Source organism: Diadema setosum, chromosome 3 (genome assembly GCF_964275005.1).
Source record: "Diadema setosum chromosome 3, eeDiaSeto1, whole genome shotgun sequence".
Taxonomy (NCBI): Eukaryota; Metazoa; Echinodermata; class Echinoidea; order Diadematoida; family Diadematidae; genus Diadema; species Diadema setosum.
The window spans coordinates 21,679,931-21,703,424 of record NC_092687.1 but is presented as its reverse complement, the minus strand read 5'-3'; the positions used below and the strand labels follow the sequence as shown (position 1 = coordinate 21,703,424).

The 23,494-nt window shown below is 38.9% G+C and overlaps 1 protein-coding gene across 1 annotated transcript in view; it reads left to right on the top strand.

Annotated features, from left to right (window-relative positions):
• Window positions 1-1,902: 1,902 nt before the first annotated feature.
• The window catches only part of LOC140226264 (uncharacterized), a 40,706-nt gene continuing 19,114 nt past the window's right edge, over window positions 1,903-23,494 (top strand). The window contains exons 1-6 of the mRNA XM_072306755.1: window positions 1,903-1,981; window positions 11,459-11,574; window positions 15,037-15,087; window positions 18,900-19,571; window positions 21,415-21,618; window positions 22,168-22,310. Coding sequence (XP_072162856.1) covers window positions 1,912-1,981; window positions 11,459-11,574; window positions 15,037-15,087; window positions 18,900-19,571; window positions 21,415-21,618; window positions 22,168-22,310 — 1,256 coding nt within the window. The 5' untranslated portion in view covers window positions 1,903-1,911. The remainder of the gene's footprint in view (window positions 1,982-11,458; window positions 11,575-15,036; window positions 15,088-18,899; window positions 19,572-21,414; window positions 21,619-22,167; window positions 22,311-23,494) is intronic.

The following is a 23,494-nucleotide window of genomic DNA, read 5'->3' as shown; positions in this document are numbered from 1 at the left end:
TGAGTGAGGCACTGTCCCTGTAGCCCAATGTGATTGGTACTTATTTTTGGCAATGATGTTATGCACATAGTTAGGTAGTGAGTCATCCAGGATTCCTGGAACGAACTTGGACTTGCTAGTATGTTCAAGTGTGTAGCCCCAGGTTGGAGAAAATTACAGAATGTACTAGAAAGGGGTGAATGGATAGTATATAAGCCGGAGAAATTCTGAGGTAGGCAGAGTACCCAACACCTCTCAGCTCTGCTCTGAGAGTTACGTCACTTCTGGCTCTAAAGCGACTTGTTATAGTCAGTCCTGTGTTACCTGCTGACCTGTTACGTTTGTGGAGATACGGCCTGGGAGACATTTTGCCTGCAGAGAATTAATTTGCCTACATTGGAGATAGACTCCATATTTTAGTGTCAACGGACATTGTTACGGCAAGGCTGTGACGGGCTGGATTCCTTGCTGGACATTTATTTGAAGAATCATCATTCAACGCATCGACTGGACGTGGTCGTCATAACGTTGGATTCTGCACATTTCGCTCAACGTGGATTATTGCAACCAGTGTCTCTGGATTTACGTTGGAGGAATCATTCATCGGTGCATCATAGGATCATTCATTTGTGCATCGAACATCGTAGTTGGACATCACCAAGGGACTATATGGACCTTGTGATTTAAGATGTGGATGTAACACGTGTAAGTGATTTCATTACCGATTCATGATTGTTTCTATTGATCATTGGATTGTACTGATGTAAAAACCGATTACGAGTCTGTACCCACAATATCACTGTTTATAAATCGCCTGAACATTAGTTGATGGTTTCTTTTGTGCGATCATTCTCAGAGGGATTTTGGTCGTAACAAACGCAGTAGAAAAAAGAAAAAAAGAAAAGAAAAACAGATATATTCATAGCGCACATGACATGTCACTACACGTATTCTGGCATTGAGTAATAAATGATAGATAATAACCTCACTTGCAGTGCTTGTATCGAGAACATTCTAAACCGCTGCTATAAAAGTAAACATGTAGTAAATGGGAATGTAATCTCTGCATGGAAATTAGGAATTGTGAAAGATCGACTCCCGTTATCATAGGATGATTTATATCAACTGGTGAATTTAATGCTAAACGTGGTTAAAGGACTTTACCTTGTACAAATGGTATGCATTCGATGCTTAAACCTACTGATTCTATTGATAAAACTTACAAAAAGGTGAGTTTTGAAAGATATGGACTCTAAGCAATAAACATTGAATCTCCGATGCACATTATGTGCAATACAACATATTAACACATATCGACAATGTTACTGTGATTTTTCCATTGTTATTGGTGCTGAATCTGTCCTGTAATTGATCAGCAAGGCCCACTTTATTCATGATGCGAACAAGCATGCTGAAAGAGCTCTAGCGGGATGAGATGAATTACCTGCGAGGGAGCTATATGACTGTCGTGAGGAGACATGAGGTCATACCTTTTTTCTTCAGTATAGACCTAGTATTTATTTTGATGATCTTTGATTATTCGCCCAGTTATCACCATCAAGCTAGTGAGACGGGGCCTGAAAATCTGAAAGGAAGGCTCAAACTTACGCGCCTCAAGCACAACAACAGCAACAACAACAACAACAACAGTCAGTCATGACAATGGAGCGGCGGAGCGAGCGGTCCACCAATCACACGTACGCTTAGATCAGCATGAGCATGTACATGTACGTACTGATACGGTACCGTAATCCGGAGCATGGAGCTGGAGCTCCATGTCCGGAGTTTCGATGGAACAGCTGCGCACTCTCAACTAGACCGCCTATAATGCCGCGTGTACTCCAGTGCAAAGATCGTGCCTGGCTGCTATGTGTGTACACACGTGCGAGTGTACATCCGTGCTAGCTAGTACTTGATTGATCCCCCGTGAAAATGGCGGACGCGTTTGTGCGGGACAAATTGCGTCGATGGAATCTCGGAATACTTTTAGACGCTTTCGAAGGTGAGTAGGAATGTATTACATGTATTGGGAAGAATCGCAGGAGTTCTTTCATACTAATCAGTATCGAATAGACTCACGTTAATTGTACAAGGCCACGTCAAGGGGATTAAATACGGTAGAAAAGAGTTCTAATTTTGAAGTCGCTCGAGATCGCGAGAGTTGCACCAGCACTGCAGTGTGTGTTGTCAAATGAACTGCATAACTGCATGATGCGAAGTCCGCATCAGCACTGGCGTATCGTACACGAACGAACGAAATCGACCGTGTTTCAGTTTAGTCCCCACAAGATGTCAGTGCGTGCAGTTTATGATCTAGCTACAGGTGTATTAAACTTAAAGTCACACTGTTACTATTATAACAGAGAGTAGAATGGTCGCATTACGAAGTAGAGGTCTAGAATTCTAGACTATACATATAGGCCTAACGTTTAATACGTCTTTCAATCTCCGCTTGTATTAAAAGTTACTCAGTATCGAGTTCTGGCACGGCGTTAGCCGATAGTCTAAATCAAAGAGTATAGAAGCTACGCTAAAAGGGCGTACTCTCGCGATTTCGCACGCTAGGGTGTAGTACGCCATGGAGCCCCACATGGCTGATGGAGCCCAACAACGGCGGCCATTTTAGTAATATTATAATACCGCGATCATGCAGGCGAGGCATGCACCTTCAAAGTGGGGAACCACAACACAACTACAAAACTTATGAAAATTTATACGTTTCTTATAAAAAATGATACGTTACTCACCTTAAGACTATAGTGCATGCTTGTATTACAGAAGGTTCGTAAGTCCATAAAGAGCCCTCGTGATACATCAGTGGAACAAGAAAATGACACTTTCTGGTGGAATCCCTGACTGTCGGGTTCATTGTTGCAGAATTCAAAATGGCGCCGTGACCTCTGCAAATTATGCGCATGTGTGACCAGAAGTGCTCCAAAGCGAGCACGGCGTATGCGCTTGAGAATGTATACTGAACCTATATTGTATGGAGTACACTATGTACTGCCCAACGTATATTTTTGAAAATATATATTTTTTTCGTACAGTTTTGGAACGCCGAATACTGTATGTTAAAAATATATTTTTTGAATATTTTTTTGTCATCATGTTGTGCTGCTACAGCAAAAAAAATACTGTAAAAATATGTTTTCTAGCTATTTTTAATGCCCTTATGATTTGGGGCGACAAAAATACTGCAAAAATATATATTTCAAATATCTTTGTTTTCCATGTTCGAGCTTGGACAAAATAAATATCATTTTCTTGAGTTATGTTGATATATTTCACTGTATCCCAGAACATATATTCTGTATATGTGAAGACATCATCAATATCCAAATTAACCTTTCACAATCATACCCCTATAGCTAGTCTTAGAGCCTACATGTAGGCCTACTGTATGTAAACCTATGTATCTACACCCTATGGATACCTAGGTGGTACCAGACACATCACACTCACTTATATAGTGCGATTTTGTTATAATGTTTTAAGGCATGGTTACCACGTAAATTACACTTTTGATATTGAAAAATTAAAATGCCGCCTCATAACACAGGTTGAAATTATGAATAACACAATAATATTGAGTGAACTTTTTAACATAGTACAAAGCTTATTGTAATCATAATAACAATACAAGAAGTATATATTTCTTTTTTCCATTCCAAGAGAATTTGAATAGCTTATGAATGTATGACCAGTAGAAACCAGTAAAAACCAACTGGAATCAACTGGCATTATGGTTAGTGGGTTTTAATCTGGAATGAACTGGCAAGCAAGCCCAGTCAGGTACATAGCTTTCAAGTGTCAACAAACTGTTTACACACAAATTAACACACACAAACACACACAAGAGTATTATACATACCTGGGCCCTGTTTCATAAAACTTGTCATCAGTGACAAGTTGTCAGAGATGTGACAAGCTCCTGAAATCCTTGCATCTGATTGGCTTAGAGCAAATTTGTCATAGAAATGTGGCAGTTGTCACTGATAACAAGTTTTATGACAAGGGCCCCTAGTCTACATAATAGTTTGCTAGTTGGAATGTCACCTGACTTCATTTTGTACCAACTGAATCCACTTTTACCCCAATTTTAGCACATTTTAAATTAAAGCTTATTTTAATGCTTTTTTATTAGTTTGTTTAATTAAGCTGAAAAAAAATACAGAAAAATATAAATTGTATTTCAAATTTGACAAAAATATCCCAAAAATATCCTATTTTTAGAGTATTTTTACAAACTGACAAGAACGTTTATAGGGAAGATGAAAAAATATAGAAAAAATATTCATCTCATCTGAAGACTCGAAAAAATACCCCCAAAATATGCTATTTTCAGAATATAAAAAAAAAAATGAATGAAATATGCTATTTTTAGAGTGTTTTTCCAAAAAATATCGCAAAAATATGCATCTTTAAAGAAAATACTCAAAAAATATCCGAAAGATGTAAAAAATATATTTTTCAGTTGGGAAAAACGACTGGGGTACAGCCCTGTCGCACTATGTACAGCGACTGGGCTGTGTATAGTTAGCACATGCGCACAAAGGGTCGATTTGGTATTCTGAAAGTCTTCCCAAGTCTTTTCCTACTGTAAGTCAGAAACTTGGGAAGTGCCTAGGAATAGGTTTCTTCATCCTTGGACTTCTTAATGCAAATTAGGCCATCCTTAGAAGAAACTTGGGAAGATTTTCAGAATAGGTACCACGTAGGAAAAAATCCTGACTTAGGAAGAAATTTCTTCCTAGGGAGGGTTTCAAAATACCACCCTTGGTCTGAATGTAGCCACACAACGGCTTTTGTATGGTGTCATTTAAAAGCTAAAATTTGTTTTTCTCTTTTCCTTCCCCAAGTCTTACATTAGCTATTGTAGCTTTGATTAAGCCTGTGGTTGAGCGCACATTTGCGAGTGTGTGCTGCCATGCACTTATCTTGCTTTCTTTTCTATCTTTTCTTCTTTCATTTTCAGATAATCTAGGCCTCAACCTCAATTTCCCCTTCCTTCCTATCAATCATATCTTTGTGGTTTTCCTCTTGTCTAACTTTCTCAATTTCCTATTTAACTGTACCTTCTGCCTAATTGTTCTTTGTTTCCTTCATGGGTTGTTTTTTCACTCCAACTACAAGGGTCTGTCGTTTCTTTCCTCTCCAATATCTTTTTCTTATTTGTTGTTCTATTAAATCCTTTTCTTTATTACTTTTTCAACCCGTATAATTCTTTCTTTTCTTCCTATTCATCTTTGCTTTCATCCAGTTTTGATTCATCTCTCATTCTATTTGTATCTAAGATAGTGCTTTTTTTGTTTTCAATCATATTTTTCTCTTTGCTTTCCTCTTTTCTTTTCAAACATATAGATATCCATCCCTCCCTTGCTTTCCTTTATAATGCAAGTTTCTCTTTTTTTTTTCTTCCATTATCTTTTAGTGTACTCTCTGTTTTGTAAACCTTTTTTATGTATCCGCCACGAAATGTCGCCGTAGGCATTAAATGTTTTCGGGTTGTCCGTCCTTAAATCCGTCCATCCGTCCATCTGTAATCAGTTTTGTGGACAGCATAACTAAAAATCCATTTGAGGTATAACCTAATGAAACTTGGCAGGTATATGTTTGAGGGGTGAAGTTGTGCCTATCAGCTTTTGGGTCCAGATGCTCAAGGTCAAAGGTCAAGGTCAAATGCTCAAAATTTCACTATTTCTCCCATATCTATGCAATGCCGTATTAAAGGTATTTTCTTGAAACTTAGTGCATACATGTATTACCTAATTAAGATTCTCTAGTGAGAGTTTCTGGTCATGAGGTCAAAGGTCAAGTGAAAAGGGTTTTTTTTTTCCTCCATATCTCGCAAATGGCTCCAGATATCTTCATGGAACATAGTACATATTTGACTGGCAGTGATTATCTAGGGAATTTGGGGGTCATGAGGTCAAAGATCAGGGGTCAAAGGTCAAGGTCCACTCATTAAATTTCACTTTTTCCATCATATTTATGCAATTTTCTCAAAACTTGGTGTACACATGTATTACCCAGTAGAGATTCTCTGGGAAGTTTTTTTGGCTGAGAAGGTCAAAGGTCAAGTGAAACTGCTAACTTTCACTTCTTCCTCCATATCTCGGGAGTGTTGGAAGGTATCATCATGGAACTAATATTTATGCATGTTCTGTCTCACAGTAATTCTCTTGGGAATTTTAAGGTCAAAGGGTCAAAGGTCAAGGGTCAAAGGCCAGGTAAACATTCTAACAATTACAACACTCCACAGAAATTACACTTTTTCTCTATACCTTTAAATTGCCCAATGCATAGACTTATAAAAGGGTTAAAAGTCCTCAAATCCCCAAATACATGTTCTCGTAGGGTGCGTTCGAGCACTCTAAAGCGAACCAAAGCGAACTGAACCAAAGCGTACCATACCGAACTGTGCCAGATTTGAAGTGTTTGAGCGCTCTGTCGAGCAAGCGTACCTCATGAGTTATTTTTAGAAAAGGTCACACATTTTGCAGCAAGAACGTCATCCACCTGACGCTTGAACTACTTGCAGCTGTTCCAAACAAAGAGAATTATGTTTTTTGCATTGTGACGTATGCGCATGATACATGTACGTGCATGCTTTATAGCGAACTTTTGGTACGCTTTGGTACGCTTTTGGAGCACATCGGGAAGTGGTCCACTTTTGGCTCGGTACAGTACGGTACGGTACGGTACACTTTAGGAGTGTTCGAGTGCTCCTCTAGTGTGGGTACGGTATGGTACAGTTCGCTTTAGGAGAGCGCTAAAGCACCCTTAGAAAATGTAGCCATTCATCCAATTAAATCTTAGAGTTCAAGGAAAGTGAATACTTAACACATAACATGTCATTTTAATATTTTGCTAACTAGATGAAACTGTCATCACACATTGTCAAGATGTAATATAGACCTACATTGTATTAGGAGAATCATACATTATGGTGGAGGCATACCAGTCGCCATAGCGACATTTCTAGTATTTTCATTTTTCCAGGGTTTTTTAATATAATAATTCTTTCAATCATTTCCTTTTCCCCCTTTTCCTAGCCTTACAGGCTTTATGTTTTTTCACCCTTGTATTATAACCACATTTTTCACATTCTTTCATTCACACACACACACACACACACAATTTTACCATTTTAAAGATTTGTACCATAGAAGAACTTGCTCTGATCGCTACGTCTGTATGAGACAGCTACATTCAGATCAACGGCCATGCTCGCTGCCGTGAAGGTGTTTTGTACACTGTGCTGCACTGTCTGCTCCTGTGCAACGCGGTTATCGCAGAGCGAACTAGCTGTGATCGACATATTCTGACAAGTGTAAAAGTGTGGAAAAGGTGAAAATTCCTCATCTTCTGGCCATGAATCTCACTCAGATGCAAATATTCAAGGCTGTTGGATATTTAGAGTGAGTTTGTGCATGTTTGGAGATCATTTGATAAACAGGTGCGAAAGTACACTAGCGCCACCCAGAGAATCTGCTACAACTGTAGACCACTTCTTCTTCTTTTGTTGACTTGCCTCCAGTCCTGGAGAACTGCGTTTGATTCGCAGAAAGAAATTTTAGTGATACAATAAATCGTCATATATTAATGTGGTCAGGAGTTTATCAGAGACAACAGACAAGAACCAACAGAGTACAAGTAAACAAAAGCAAAGAGCAGAAAAGATAAGGAAGACAGGGGTTTGATCACGCAGCAGGAATGAAGAGGTTGCAACATCATAGATGAAGGAATCACATGTATACAAAGTGTATCAACAAGGAAGCGAAGGGGAGTTGACATGGAGATACGCAGATTCTTCCAGGGAAATATTGAGGTCACATTGACCCCGTTTACAGTGCGGGGCTGGGCCAGCCGCGGCTGAGCCCAGCCTCAATTGCGGGGCCAAGCCCTGCAATTTTGTCCGTTTACACTGCCGGGCTCGGCCGCGCTTTTAATTCAAACCTTTCAATATTTTGTCGTAGTGGCGCTCTGCTTGTAAACAAACGCAATTTGGTATAGCCTGGTTTTCAGACCCTTTGCCAACTGGATTCCGGGTTCGGGCAAAGGCCTTTGCCGAAGGAAAAATCCTTTGCAGGACAAAACCACCTTAAACTATACTAGTTTTCGACGTTGAGGGGGTTAATATCGGGAATAGCAAAATAGTACGGGCAGAGAAGAGGCAGAGAAGAGGCCGGGCTCAGCACTAATTCATCACGTATGGAATAAAATAATAAGTAAAACACGCTCAAATGAGTTTGACAAATATGGAAAAAAATTGTATCTACTTCTATTATTTGCATTGTTGAATGAGAAAACATTAAAAGTTTCATATCACTGTTTGGCTAGAAAAAGAAAAAAAGAAAAAGGAATAGGCCTAAACTATCATTCCACAAACTTTTTAAAAATTGTTATTCAGGGAATAATTTTCCTGGTATCGCATCGCATTTCGCTACGCATTTTTATACTATTGCTACACAAACTAACTTTTGTGTAGCAGTTTTCTTCCATAGAAGTATCAGCTCAAATTGCTAGTCAAATTTGAGTTGGAAAATTATTCCCTGCTATTACAGTAACAAATTACCCCTAATATAAAACAACACAGATCTAGAACTTAATTAAGGACTTACTCAATAGATACTACAGGTATATGATCCCACAGAGTCTGATTGATTCTAACTTTTCATGATTATGTTTACTAACTATAGTGTAGGCCTATTATCGCATTTGCTTTCTTAAAGAGATAAATCAAGATAGATTATAATTGAAAAATAGAATTTACCATTAAACTAGGCCCAATGTTGTAGGCCTATAGACCGAAAGGCCGATGCAGGTTGCCTACATATGATGCACTACAGTTTGACCTCGATTATCTGGCCATGTCGGGACCAGCACTCATCCGGATAAGCGATTTGGCCAGATGTGGGAGACACAATGTTAAAGGTGCATAGTCCTGGTAGTGTAGAGGGCACTGTTATGATACTGCTGATCACCGTTAGCATTGATACTCGCGAAAATTACCGAAGTTGAGCTGTCATCAAGAGTAAAGTGCTTTGGTGTTGCTAAGTAATGTTGCCTTCATTGTCTTCTCTGCGCATCGCGCAGTCTGTAGTAATGCCAGGGTGAGTGCATTATATGTGCTTCTTATTATGACATCACAAAAGAAGTTTGCTGAAGCTGTCATCCCCCTCAGCCAAATCATGAGCCGAACTGTAATCGGACCACTGACTACAGTGGATCGGACTTCTTCGGACTCGGGGAATTGGGCCACAGCATGAGCGCCAAAGAAGAGTCGATAGCATAGGTCTCTTATAGGAAACTTGCGCCGTGCGCCCGAGTATGCATTTGATTAAAACACCGGGACCATGCACCTTTAAAGCCCAAACAAAGTTCTGGTACGCCTGCAGAAGTTGTCAAATTTTGCTCCAAAATGTGAACGTATGCCTAGGAAATGTGCAGAATAACGCTGTAATAACAAGATATTCGATGGGTAACGACGAAAATGGGAAATATTAACCAAAAACGTTCAGTCTCAGAACTTACCCGAACGGGGTCAGGCTAGACTCGGACTCAGGGATAACTCGGCCTCGCTTTGCTTGACGGCGGGATGAGTTGTATTGTCCCTCTGGATTGTACAGCGTTGTACTATGCATATAAGTGGGAGCGGCCTGTATAAACTACATTGTAGCGTTCTGGCTACTCGCAGTAATGGTCCGAGTTGTTACAACGCGCGCATCAAAAACCTCTTTGGCGCGCATGCAAAATTAGTGTGCGCCTCTCAAGCACCTCTAAAAACAGTCAAAGACGCTTGATAAACAACAACAAAAACTTCAAACACCACGCGTCTCAGCAACTGAGGTGATGTGCGTATACTATATAGGCTTGAGGACCGTGCGCTGTCCATTTGTTTTGTACAGGATTAGCACGCACTTTCCTGTCTGCTCATCAAGGCCTCGTTTGGTACCCGTAGTATAGAGTACTGATGAACAAGGGCGATCACGAACTGTGTGTAAATTGTCTGAAATAGGGTTGAGTTTTCCCTGAGACCGAGTTAGTCTGGAGCCTTGTGGAATAAAAGTCGGTCTACCGACTTTTATTATTTTTCTCAAAATACTCCAAAACGACTCATCATTCCGGCAAACCGCGTCAGGCAGGTAAGTTTCTTTGTAGACTCTTTCGATATATTGCAAGCAAATATGAAATGGTGCCAGACGGGTTTTCAGGCCCTTACCAGAACTTTGTTTTCACTTTAATGTATAACGATATAGCTGCCGTCCAAGCTACCGTCCCAGTGCACTGGCAGCTAGGCAGGTAGTGTACCTCACAACGGTGGTGTAATCTACTGTACGAGCTGAAATTTTCGCGGTGGTTTTATTTTCGCGAATTTCGCGAATCGCCTTTGAACCGCGAAAATAACAACACGCGAAAATAACAACGCGCTAATAGCTAAGTTCAGTTAGACCCTCGCAACCGCGAAATTAACAACATGCGAAAATGTCCTCCAAGTAGCAATTCGCGAAAATATCTGTACGCGAAAATTTCAGCTCGTACAGTATGCTAACCTGCACAAACTTGTAGTCCCTTCTTCACAAAAATAAAGTATATCTTTATGTGAAAATCATACATGTTTTACCTCAGTAGATATTGAGAAACCTATTATTTAATTGAGTTTAAGTCACTGTTTTTTCTCAATTTTTGGATGAAAAAAAAACCCAGTCCTTCACTGCGTGAATGCGTCCGGATAAAAGGAGGCTGGATAATTGAAGTCGAACTGTGTTTATGTACAAAAGTACATGTATGTAACATATGTTTGATGTAATCTATTCATTATATATGACTTTTGAACAGATTTTTCAAATTTTCATGAATAGATTGTTTTAGTGGAGTTGTATAGTATATATGTGAGAATTCTGATTTAAAATTGCTTTTATTTTTTGTTTTGTTTTTACTCTGCCCAAATGCATTGAAATGTGCACAGTGTATACATGTAATGCACTTCAGACTTTTTGTTTTTGTACGTGTGATTTCTTTCAGATTTATTTATTTTATCATCATTTTTTTTTTTTTACTGCACATACTCTCAACATCTGTTCATCAATGAGTGTTTCATGAATATTTTTTGCATACAACTGGTATACATGCCAAAATGTTTAGAGTATCTTGTGAAAATAATCCTCATGTTTACATACACATAGCTGCACATGAGATGGTAGATCAGACCCCTAAGAGATAGTATGGCTCTGCAAGTAGCTGGTCAGTGCTGTCAGAAAAGTTTTGAATCAAATTGGAGGGATGAATGTTTATAAATGTTTAATAGGAGAAGCACCTTGAGTTGGTTCCATTATCCACAAGTCAAGAGTTCCATGCCTGTGCTGTCATGATATACTTGCACTGGGTATTCTCCCCGAAGATCCCTCCTATCTGAATTGTATCATACTATAGGCATATTCACAACAGACTGCTTGTGATTGATTGAATTTTGCAGAAAATGCTATTGATTATGAGAGTTTTCACCTTCTGGATTTTGAGTCAATCAAGGAGATGATCCCCAAAGTTGGGCTTCGACTGAAATTTCTCAACCATCACAAGACTTACATGGAGGTAAGTGACATTTTGCCTAACATTTCATTCGCTGGCAAGTATTAATAAAGAACCTTTGACTTAAATGTCAATTTGTGTTGTTGTAGTTGTTATCATTTCTCATTGGTTTTTGGTTTTCAAAGGTTGATTACATGTAATACACTGTACATGGATTAACAAGTCACAAGTAACAAGTTCATGAACTATTTGGGAAATTATTTTTTCGTAATGTATTTGTTAACAATATGGAGAACATCTCAGTTGATTGTGCATCATTTTATTCACACAATTAATGTACTGTACTGTTGTAACAGCTATATTTTGTCCGCGAAGTTGCTTTCTATATCGTATATATCAAAATATGATTTTTCAGGACAGCAAAAAACAAAACAAAACAACCCTTTCTCTCATGGCATCACTGCATGAAGTAGTGTAGAAACATCATTTTTGAATCTGTAGATGATAAGCACGATCAGGGTGTGCAATTATGGTTTTCTCACTTTAAACTGTTGTAACTTTTAAAATAATGTACCAACTGACTTCAAAATTCACATGCAGCATGTTTAGACACCAGTTGTCACATGTGGACAGAGAATTGATGATTTTCTCTCATTTACTGAATGTTAACTACCAAAAAGTCTCCAAAAACCCATGTAATGCATGACAAACAAACAAACAAACAAACCTGTTTTACGACTTACATAAAATGAAGATTTGAGGTCTGAATTTTAAGACTTCCCATATGAGTTTGGTATCAAATTAATGGATTTTTTCCTTGCATTCCTTAAATGCATTCAAAAACAGTGGGCCCTATTGCTGGAGAAAGTTTTGAGGTCTAAAGTATTTCATGGTAGGGGTGTAATGCTGGCTAATTTACATGACCTTCTGACCTTTTAATCCATGCTGTGCAGCTATACATGGAGAAACAACTTTTATTTCTACTTTTTCTGAAAGTACTGAAGACACACTACCATTTGGTGTGCTGTTTGCCAATAAAAGTTCAGCTGGCTTTGAGTTTGGAGCCATCTTCAAATGCTGAGGAAAATAAGTGCAGCCAGTTTTTAGTATTTTCAGTGAGGTACAATCCTTAGTTGACAATCATGAAAGAGTCTGTTCCTTTTATTCAATATCCTTTGCATTTTATCCATGGATTGTACATATGTAGTAGTCTATTGTGTGAAAATTTTAGCAAGTTTGAACAATGAGAACTTATATATTTTTTTTAATACAAGTACATATGAAGTGCTGAGGAAAAAAAAGACTGGTCGGGGCCCACTCTCTTCTGCATCAAGGTCATATGATAAGTGTGTAGTGTTCTTATTTCAATGCTTATTCACTCTTTAAATATGTCATAAGCAAAAATACATTATTTGGGCTAAATATCAAATTTTTCTATTGTCACAGCTTGGATATCAACTCAAGTCAACATAAATCTCATATAATTACTCCATCTTTGTTTACACACATGAGAATGGACTGGAACATTATGCGCATATATGAATACTTTAGGTCAATCTTTAGATATGAATTTTTGATGAAAAATATCATATCTTCCCCCATACCAGCTCTAATTTCGTGAAACTTTGTAATAATGGCTGACGTATGTCTGTTATTTATTCCTGAAAGTTTCACCTCTGAACTCTTTGCCAAAAGTGAAATATTATCAAATATATGAAAGTGGTTTTAAATGAATTCAAAGTTATGCCTACAAAACCGAGTGTCCATTTTGAATACTTAAAATATGGCATTAATTTGCATTTTATGATATGTCAAGGTTATGTACTAGTGGTGAATGAAAGAGGTAGTTATCAAGAGTATATAAAAGGAATTTCATAATATAGAAAAAAAAATCTCCTTTCTTTACATGAATTTTTGCAATATATCAGTCATTTTAATGTAATTTGACACCCTAATTATTAAAAATGCTAATTTATGCACATATAAATTCATTTTTTTTTTTGTACATGAAATGAAAATTTGTGTACTCAGATATAAAAAGCATTTTCACCAAGATTTTTCATTTTTCTGGTGTTATGCATTTGCATACCCTGATTGTGCTATTGACCACTACAGAAGTTTTTAAAATGTAAATTAGTATTCTTTATTCAGAATTGAGTTTCAAGAGGGTTATGCCTGCCAATTCTAAGTATTGCCATTACCTAGGTGCCGTGCGCAGAGCGGCATTTTAGATGCATCCTGGGATAGCTCTGGGGACAAACTCACCCCTGTTTTGACTGCAAATTCACTCAGGTCATGTCCTGTCTTTATCCAGGGGTATTTTGTTGTTGTCGTTGTTGAAAATTTCTATGCTTTCCTTCAAGGACAAGTTCACCTTCATTAACATAAGGATTGAGAAAATGTAGCAATATTAGTAGAGCACACATCATTGAAAGTTTGAGGAAAATCGGACAATCCGTTCAAAAGTTATGAATTTTGAAGTTTTTGTGCAGTCACCGGTGGATGAGAAGACTACTGCAGTGTATAATGTCACATGCATACAACAATATAAGGAAAATATAAAGAGAATTTCACAAATTTCATCTTTTGAAAAAAGTACACATTCCCTTGACTTGTTACTGACATATGTTATGGGTAATATTATTCCCATTGCCTTTAGAAAGAGGCAAGTCAAGTGCTCTTTTATTATGCGAAAAAAGTGAAAATATGTTGAATTTTCTTTACATTTTCTTATACTGTTGTACTCATATGACATCACGAGCCTTAGTAGTCTCCTCATCCAGCGGTTCCAACACAAAAATGTTAAAAATTCATAACTTTTGCATCGATTGTCCAATTTTCCTCAAACTTTCACTGATGTGTTCTACTAATACTGCTGCATTCTCTCAATCCTTATGTTAATGAAGGTGAACTTGTCCTTTCATGTGACCAGCACATTGAAGCCTTGCAGTAGAGAATCATGCCTCTAGTGACTGCAAATCAGTAAAATTTTGAAATTTTAAACTCTTTTTTTAGTTGAATTCTAAACAAAGAAAAGAGCAGAAACAAAAGAAAGCAGATGAAAATTGCGTTGAATTTCATGGGAACCAAGCATGCGTGAGACAACAGGAAGTGACAATGGCACTGAGGAATCTTACAGTGCATCTGTGACATGGCTTTTTAGCATGCGCAGAAGTTTCCTGCCCATTCGAGAAACTGAAAATTGAGATATGAGATGTCTTTTGTTACCCCAGGGATGAAAATGTGATCAATGCATGTTGTACTTGTATGGCAACTTGTATTCATTTAGATTTATGATTATTAAGAAGGTATTTTTCTTAGCCAGTACTGTTATATTTACAGTGTATTTAATAAGAGCATCAATCTGATCTTCAAAGTTGATTTATTAAAAAAAAACACAATACAAAGGATCTGTCATCCTCATGAGAATTGAAGTTCATTTTAATAGATACGAATCCAAGTTGATTTGATGAACAAAATGTGTGTTTGTTTTTTTTTTTTCCTAATGTTCATCTTTCACCACAGAAGAAGAGCCATGTGATGCCACAACCACACTTGCCCAAGGAAACAAAACAGGTACTGTAAAAGTGGTTTCTTTCGCGCTTTGACATTGAACCGCGAATTTAACATCACGCAAAAATGTTTTGAACTCGCTGCTTGTTACAATACTATTGCGCACATGCACACACGAAGATTCCGTGCAAGGTAGGTACAAGCATGTTATAAAGTACTCGAGAGACGGGATTTCAGGTAAACCTGCATTTAATTGTAATTTCTATTTAATAAATAAAAGAATAATTGGATTATAGTTTGGGTTTTCATGTGCAAAATAAAACAGTTTTGACCGACTGTGAATTCACAGATTTTGCCGACCGCGAATTTAAACACACACGAAAAAGTCGGCACCGATGGAAACTGCAAAAGTATCTGTACGCAAAAGAAACCACTTTTACAGTATGTGGTGATGTATGTCCTTTAATGAGTTCAGTATTAGTGTTGATATCATTCACCAGGAGATTAATGAATTAGGTAAATGGTTTTGATTTAATAAGATATTTTTGAAGTTTGATTTGTAACAGAAGAAAAGAATTGCAATGCCTTGTAATTTTTATTTTTAGTGTTTTAGTGTTTTTAATTGTGATTCTGCAATTAGCCATTTCAGTTGGGGATGAGGTTTACTCATAGAGATAATATGCTGACATCTCTGCAGGCATAATACACAATCCCCAAGTATTCATAAAACCTGCAATGTCCGCAACAAATTTTGCATATCAGTTGAATTTGACTGATGGACAGTAAGTAAACTGTATGGAAATTTCTGGTTTTACAGTATTTAACAAGAAGAGGGCATTCATTAAATTCATCATTATATACACAGGGGAATCCCGTTATAATGAAATCCGATACGAGATGGGGTTGCTAGCCTGTATGGATGAGAAAACACTGAATCTGATTCAAATAGTCCTACAGTAGTAGTGAAGAGTGTGAATCTGAAAATTTGTGTTATGTAGCTCCCAAATTTTCAGCTGTCAACATTACAGCCTTCATCAGTTGAATGACCCGTCTTCACATTGATCGTGTGACTGTCAGTAAGCAGGTCATATTAGACTTTTGGAAGTTTGTAGCGCCCCTGTCTTTATAGAGATGGTCCGTTGGCCCTGATGTACATTGCTTCCTAAACTTCCCTTTCAAGATATTGAGGTTTCCAATCCAAAACCTAAACCTTAGTTAGGAGCATGTGATGGTCTGGAAAATTTGATGTGAACGTTATGTGCAACTTCAGAGGAGTCGGAGCTAAGAGACATCTTTGTTTAAAGACCTAATAAAATGCTTTAGAAATTTTTTTCTTAATGATGTAATAATATTAAATGTTAAATTCTAAGTAATTTTGTGGTCGTACGGGTTTTTTTTTTTTTTTACTGTTCTGAATTTTGTTCTATATTTGTTAACATAATGGATGCAATTTCCTCGGTTTTGGAAAACTTTCTATACTTTCGCCCCATGCGGGGCACTATCACTTCTAAATTGTGATGACGTCAAAGATCGGAGTCGTCGATATCGACTGTCCGACCAGCCTAGCCATAGCCAGCGAGCTAGCAAGGCAAGCGCAGCGCAGCGACAGCACCGGCTGGCGGCTAGCGCTGGCGGGAGAGTGAGCTAGCGAGCGCATAGCTAGCGCTGTGCTGCACTATTGTCATTGGCTAAGCCTTTGGACAAAAGAATATTAATGAATTGTATCGGATTTAATACTGCCAGTAATACAGATTACAACTGTGGTACGCTTGAATATCCATTATTTTCACTGTTAGACCATGAAGACTGTGGCGAGAAAAGGATACTTCGCACTCGGACAGCGCTAAGCTTACGTATAGATTTGTAGGCAAACTCGTGAAATAGGCCCCACCACTGCGTGGCTGTACTAATAGTACTACGGCGACTCGCCTGTTTATACTCGTGAATTCAGCTCCACAGTGTGGCGTTCATCGGTAGATATAAGCACGGCAGTGGGGCTTCCTTCCACTGTATAATACTTGTGAATGGGGCAAAAAGGACTACCGAATATGTCCCTCGACCAATTTAACGGCCAATTTAACCATAAATACAACCTTACTTAACCCTAAGCCCTAACCCTGGGACCTACCCTTGCTTGCTATAAAGGCACGGGTGCACACACACTGTGGTAGGGCCTGTTTCACGATAGCCCCACCACTGCGTGTCTGTACTAATACTACGGCGACTCGCCTGTTTATAGGCCTAGGCCTACTTGTGAATTCAGCCCCACCGTGGCGTTCATCGGTAGATAAGCACGGCGGTAGGGCTTCCTTCCACAGTATGATTTGTATCATAAAACAAAAACTACTCGACCAAAATTGACGATCATTCTTGGTATCGTTTTTCTTAGAAAATGGCACATCTAAATTACTGATAACAGTTATTGCAGAAACTGACCATGGGAAACTGGTTAGGCTTTTTTTTTTTTTTTTTTTTTTTAGCCATGACCCACCCTGTGACATACTCTAATCCCCCTAATGTATAGAGTGTAGCCTCTGTGCTACTACCAAAGATTCTGCTACTATTACTACTTTCTAGTCTACTAGACCTAGTGGTACTAATACTACTACTAGTAGTAGTACGAGTAGACTACTACAGTACTACTAGTACACTACTACTACCGGTACTAGTTTAACTTGTTAGCGCCGGCCGACAGTCCAGGCCACGGCTGTGACGCTCCCGCTTGTGGCGGCCGGAGTAGCGGCTCACTTTGTGAGCGAGCTGGGTCTGTTCTTCTACTACTTACTAGACAAACAGTTACAACTTACAGTGTCAATCATGTATAATACAGTATATCCTTTCTAATGTTAAACTATGGGGGCATACCACACATACCACTCTGTATCTCCCAGGCAATTGTTTCCGTGAGGTCTATTCAGGCCAGGCCACGGCTGTGACGCTCCCGCTTGCGGCGGCCGGAGTAGCGGCTCACTTTGTGAGCGAGCTGGGTCTGTTCTTCTACTACTTACTAGACAAACAGTTACAACTTACAGTGTCAATCATGTATAATACAGTATATCCTTTCTAATGTTAAACTATGGGGGCATACCACACATACCACTCTGTATCTCCCAGGCAATTGTTTCCGTGAGGTCTATTCTCGGACTTGGTGCCATGTTCATACGCTCTTGCACTGGCAGCGGGAGATGCAGCTGGTTCATATCGGTAAGGTGCAGCCCCATGATAACGTTCTGGTTCATTGGCCACCTCTCCCTCCCCATCTTCCCCTTCAACTTCATGTGCCTCCTCTTCTTCTCTGCTATCGTCAGAGCTGCATTCTTCTTCATCATCATCATCATCAATGTCAAAGTTTACCCATATAGGGGAAGACATTATGCTTGAGGTACCAGGTATTTGTGCAAGCTAACCTAGTGATAATGTACGTGATATGCGTACATGTCGACAATCGAAAGTCAGTGGGTCGATCGGGAGCGCACATCCCAGGCGCCGGGCCTGGCCGGGCTAGCTTATGTGTACGCGCGTGTACCAAGCTAGTAAATCTAAATGCTAGTGCTGAGCGGCATCTGCTAACTGAGCACAACTCCGTGCTTATGCGTCATCAATCGGTTCAGGGGTGTTGGTCACGTGACATATTTTTTCGCAATTTCACATTTGTATCAAAGGATTATATAGAGAATACAAAGTTTTGTGGTGTATTTTCTTAAGACTTTGTAAAGAATAACAAATACCGGTACAGTATTCAGGAATTTGTGTCAAGATAAGAGGAGGCTCTCATGATTTGTTTTTATTTTATGAGTCAATCATGAATATATGAATGTTATTACAGTAGACTAAATCACAGATTTATCTTTTATTTGATACAAAATGAATTCCAGCACACCGCTGTACGAACATCACCAGCTGCCTCCAGCCGGGCAAGCCCTGATTTGTCAGCCTCACTTGTTACTACGTCCAGCTCCTCTAGTACCCCTGCACAGCGGTTTGTCCCTGTTACTCCTGTTACTCCTGCTCCCAGTGCTCCAACCACCAGTGAGCCCAGCTCAGTGATCTCTGCACCAAGCACTGGAGGGAGAATGCTGGCAGGTCGTGGCACTAACTGGTCTGATCGTGAGACCCGCTTCCTTCTGAAACAGTGGAGCAGTAAGGCCGTACAGGAGAGATTGGATGGTACGGTACGAGATGCTCGCGTTTACCAATCTCTGTCTGAAGCCATGCATAGAGCTGGCTTCCCTCGCTCAGCTTCACAGCTCCGAGTCAAGCTCAAGCAGTGCAAACAGAATTATCGCATTGCTCGCTTAGAAAATAAGAAGAAAGGATGCATTACAGTTGGACCCTGTTACCAAATTTTACACTCTGTTCTGGGAGAGGAGGACCCAATCTTACTCAGGAAATTAGCCCTCCAAACTGGAGCAGACTCTGATGTGAATGGGGAGAACTTTGGACCCAACATGTCCAGTTCAGGACAGGCAGAATTTGACAACTTTCCCCCAGATGAAGATCAGGAGGATGATAGTGTGGAGGAAAGCAGGAACAGTTTTCCAGCCGGGGTAGGTTACAAAATCACTAACACCTCGCTATATCTCTGGCGTTAAATAGTATTTTTGGCTGTCCCTTAAAGGGATAGTATAGTTTTGGGTGAGACCTAATTTCAGGTTTCTAACATTTTTTGGTGAGATAATGAGAAACCTCTTATGAAATGTGAAAGAGCATGTAATATCCGTGAGGAATTCAACGTTTATTTGATGAAAATTGGTTTTGAAATGGCTGAGATATCCAAAACGGAGCGATTCTAATAAGTGTGGGACCCACACTTTATTGCAATCGTTTTGTTTTACTTTGTTTTTGGATGTTTCAGTCATTCCAAACCCGATTTTCATCAAATAAACTTTGAATTCCTCTTAAAATGGTATGCTTTGTAGTATTTCATAAGTGTTTTCTTGGTATCTCGCAAAAAGTTAAAAGCCCAATTCTCATCTCCACCACTACTGTACCATCCCTTTAATTTGTGCTTAAAATTCTGTGATTTTCACAAAAAAAAACCTTTTAACGAATGTAACTTTCCTACATTTAAACTATATACTTCATTGTGAGAGCTAGGCAGGTGCCTTGATCATTATGTAAAATGTTACCTTGAAACCACGATGACTGAGTTGAAATGATGATGAACTACAACGGAAAATGATTGCAATTGTACTACCTGATATGTCTTAAGGCAGTTTGAATTAATTACTGTATGATACAATGTACATCTGTGATGACAAATTCTGTAATTATAAAGTACCTGCATGCAATTGTAATCTAGCTCTTTCAAAATGATTGATGCACTAGCAAAGGTTGACTGTAGTTGTAGACACGGCTCTTGTTAACATCAACTACTTAGTGAGCTAAAAACAAAATCCCCAGTCCATTGAATACAGCAATAAACACTGCTACTACAGATTTGTTTACAGTGTACATAAGTATGTACATTATGAGCATCTATTTAGTCATCGTTTTAGTGTACACTCTGTACAGATATGTTGGAATGTGATTCAAATGAAATACTTCTCTACCACATATCACCACTGAGCATACAAATCTTCATTAAAGGGGATGGCTAGTAACTGTTTCAGTGGGAATCAGTGGGAATGCTGGGGGATGATTGTTCCAATTCCTGTGGGATTCTTTAAGAGTATATTATGTATCTATTGTTGTGTGAAAATTATTTGCTTCAGAATGGTCTCTCATTCAAGTAATGTGCAGTTTAATGTTTCCAGGTTAGCATGCCTGTACAGTGACGGGGCATTAAACTGCACATTATGTGAATATAAGACCATTCTGAAGCAAATAATTTTCTCACAACAATAGATGTATAATGTACTCTTAAATGAATCCAACAAGAATTGGAACAATCATCCCCCAGCATTCCCACTGATTCCCACTAATCAGTTACTAGCAATCCCCTTTAATGAAGATTTGTATGCTCAGTGGTGATGCTCAGTGGTGATATGTGGTACACAATATGACACTGAAAAAGCCAGTGATGTACAGTACGTCATGTTTGTATTCGTTGTTATTAAAGTCCTTGATGTAGATAGATATTCACAGTGTTTGTTTATTCAATGCAGACATTTTATCAGTGATGACATGGTATTATAGCAAGTGATGTGTGTAGCTTCTTGTGTAGTGTTTCATTCATCTTGATCAAATCAAAAGAGGAAATGTATCTTGTGACTGTGCTAGATCAATTTTTCATATCCCTGTCACCAAACGTATTTCAGTGCCACCAAAGTCTGATAACTCACACCATCTTTTATGAAAAGTTGGAGCACACTTGTACATGTACTTCTGCCTCAAGACAAGACACACTAGGTATAACAACAGGTCTCTCTTCTCTTGTGTGTGTCAAAGGTCGTCAAATTGGAACTGCCGGATGGGATGACCTACATGATGGAAGAGGTGAATGACCTACCAAGTCCTCCCAGTGACTCAATGTGTGGAGACTCTCAATCTCCCCAGTCTGACCTCAATGCTGCCCCGTCTCCGGGATACCCACCATCCAGCTCTCTATCAACCTTGGATCGCTCGCTCCCGCCAGACCCTGTGCCTGAGTTTGTAAGTTTGGGAGCTTCAAATTGCTATTGGGGTGACAAAACTTTGTATCTAAAAAATGTCAAATACTCAGGAGAGCGAGAAAACATTGCAGCCAAAGCACTGTAACAAATGGATTGCGTTTCCTTTGACAAGCTGTGGTGGCTTCTTTTTTTTTTTCTGGATGAGACAGCTAGGTTTTGGACTAGGCGTCACTTATTAACTGATCATCTGACAATTAATCCCCCCAAAAAGGGATTTACCAAAATATGAGATACAAGTTCTTGTCATCCCAGCTGTGAAACATAGATTTATCCCTATAAGAAAATTGTGGTGTTGCAGCACAGAGTGTATTATTCATGTGTGCTGATTACATAGATTCTGTTTCTTCTTTTCTGTAAGTCTGCTATTCCTTTATGTGAGATATTGTTTGAATTGTGGATTTGCAAGATTAACACCCTACTTTCAAGAGAAAATTTGAGCTAAGAGCAGTTTGCATGTCTGAACTGATAAAGGAACACACTTGTGAGATAACTCCAACTTGTCAGCACATTTCTCCTGTTTCCATACCAGGATATCAGAGATATTCTTGGGAAGCACTCTTCCGGGCGAAGTATTATGCATGAACTGGACACAGAGGACAAACCATCAACTGCTGTCAGACATTCTCTGGTCAGAATTCTGGTCGATCATCTTGTCAAGAACTATGGCTGGTAGTAAGTCACAAGCTGCATGGCTCTGTATTATTTCTTATGGAGTTGTTTCAAGTATTTAGTAACCTGAAATTTGTAGTGAGAAAACAAAAATTAAAAGATTAAAATGATGGAATGCAGAAATCGATGAGCTTAAAGTTTGGTATCACGATGAATTAGTAATGAACTTGGTTTACCAGCAACTGATTTGCACTACCCTACATTCCTATCTAAATATAAGAAAGTTGAAAGATTCTTGAAATCTACCCAGGTATTAAATTTGCAACAGCGTGTTAACCTAAACAATCCCTATGAGTGTCATGTTTTTTTCTGCACATGGATTGTCTGGCGTGGAGTTATATAGCTAGCTGGTAATTGTGTTTGTCATACCAGCTGTTCTTTACTTTCCCTTGACCAGTTGAGCATCGTCAGGGTGAAATTGCTTCATTTCAGAAAGGAGAATATCCATGGCATTCTGAAGGACCCAGAATTTGCCTAGACTGGAAACTTATCTTACAGAAAACATACTAAAGCCTATCATGCCACACAGAATGACTAAAGGAGAAAAGTAGTGAATTTGTTACCCTCTACTGTCTCAGCTACCCATGGAAAAGGAATCATAACATTGGGCAAAGAACGATTTCGGTTATAACGAGGAACCGCTTTTAATGAGGTGATCTTGTCGGTCCTATTTTCCTTTGTGTGTAAACCTATGGCAAAACGAATTAGTTATAACAAGCTCGGTTAGAACGAGATTCCGGTTATAATGAGGACATTTTTGGTGCACCATGATAAAGAAAAACATAAGCAATCTGATTGGATACAATGAGGTTCAATTTCTTGACCTGCCGCTGGTAAACACACGATTAACGAAACATTGAAAACCGAATTTTCACTATATTCCATTCTGCAGAGTCTGTTCTAAACGCAGTAATTTGTGTGCACACATGTGCATTGTATGTTGTAACGGTCCCCATGCCGTCTCTCTACATGAAGTATCTGAAGCGGGAAGAGGAAACAAACATGCTAGGGTCAGTCCCCCCGTTATCCCTCTTTGCCATGACTGACTTCAGGGCCCAGATGATTTCTGCTTTCTTGACATCCTTTGAGGTGGCATATTGTGTGATTGTGTTTCTTGCAGAAGTTTGAGGTGCATTGACATTTGTTTCTGAGTGTTCATAGTCTTGAGTTAATGTAGATGGCACAGC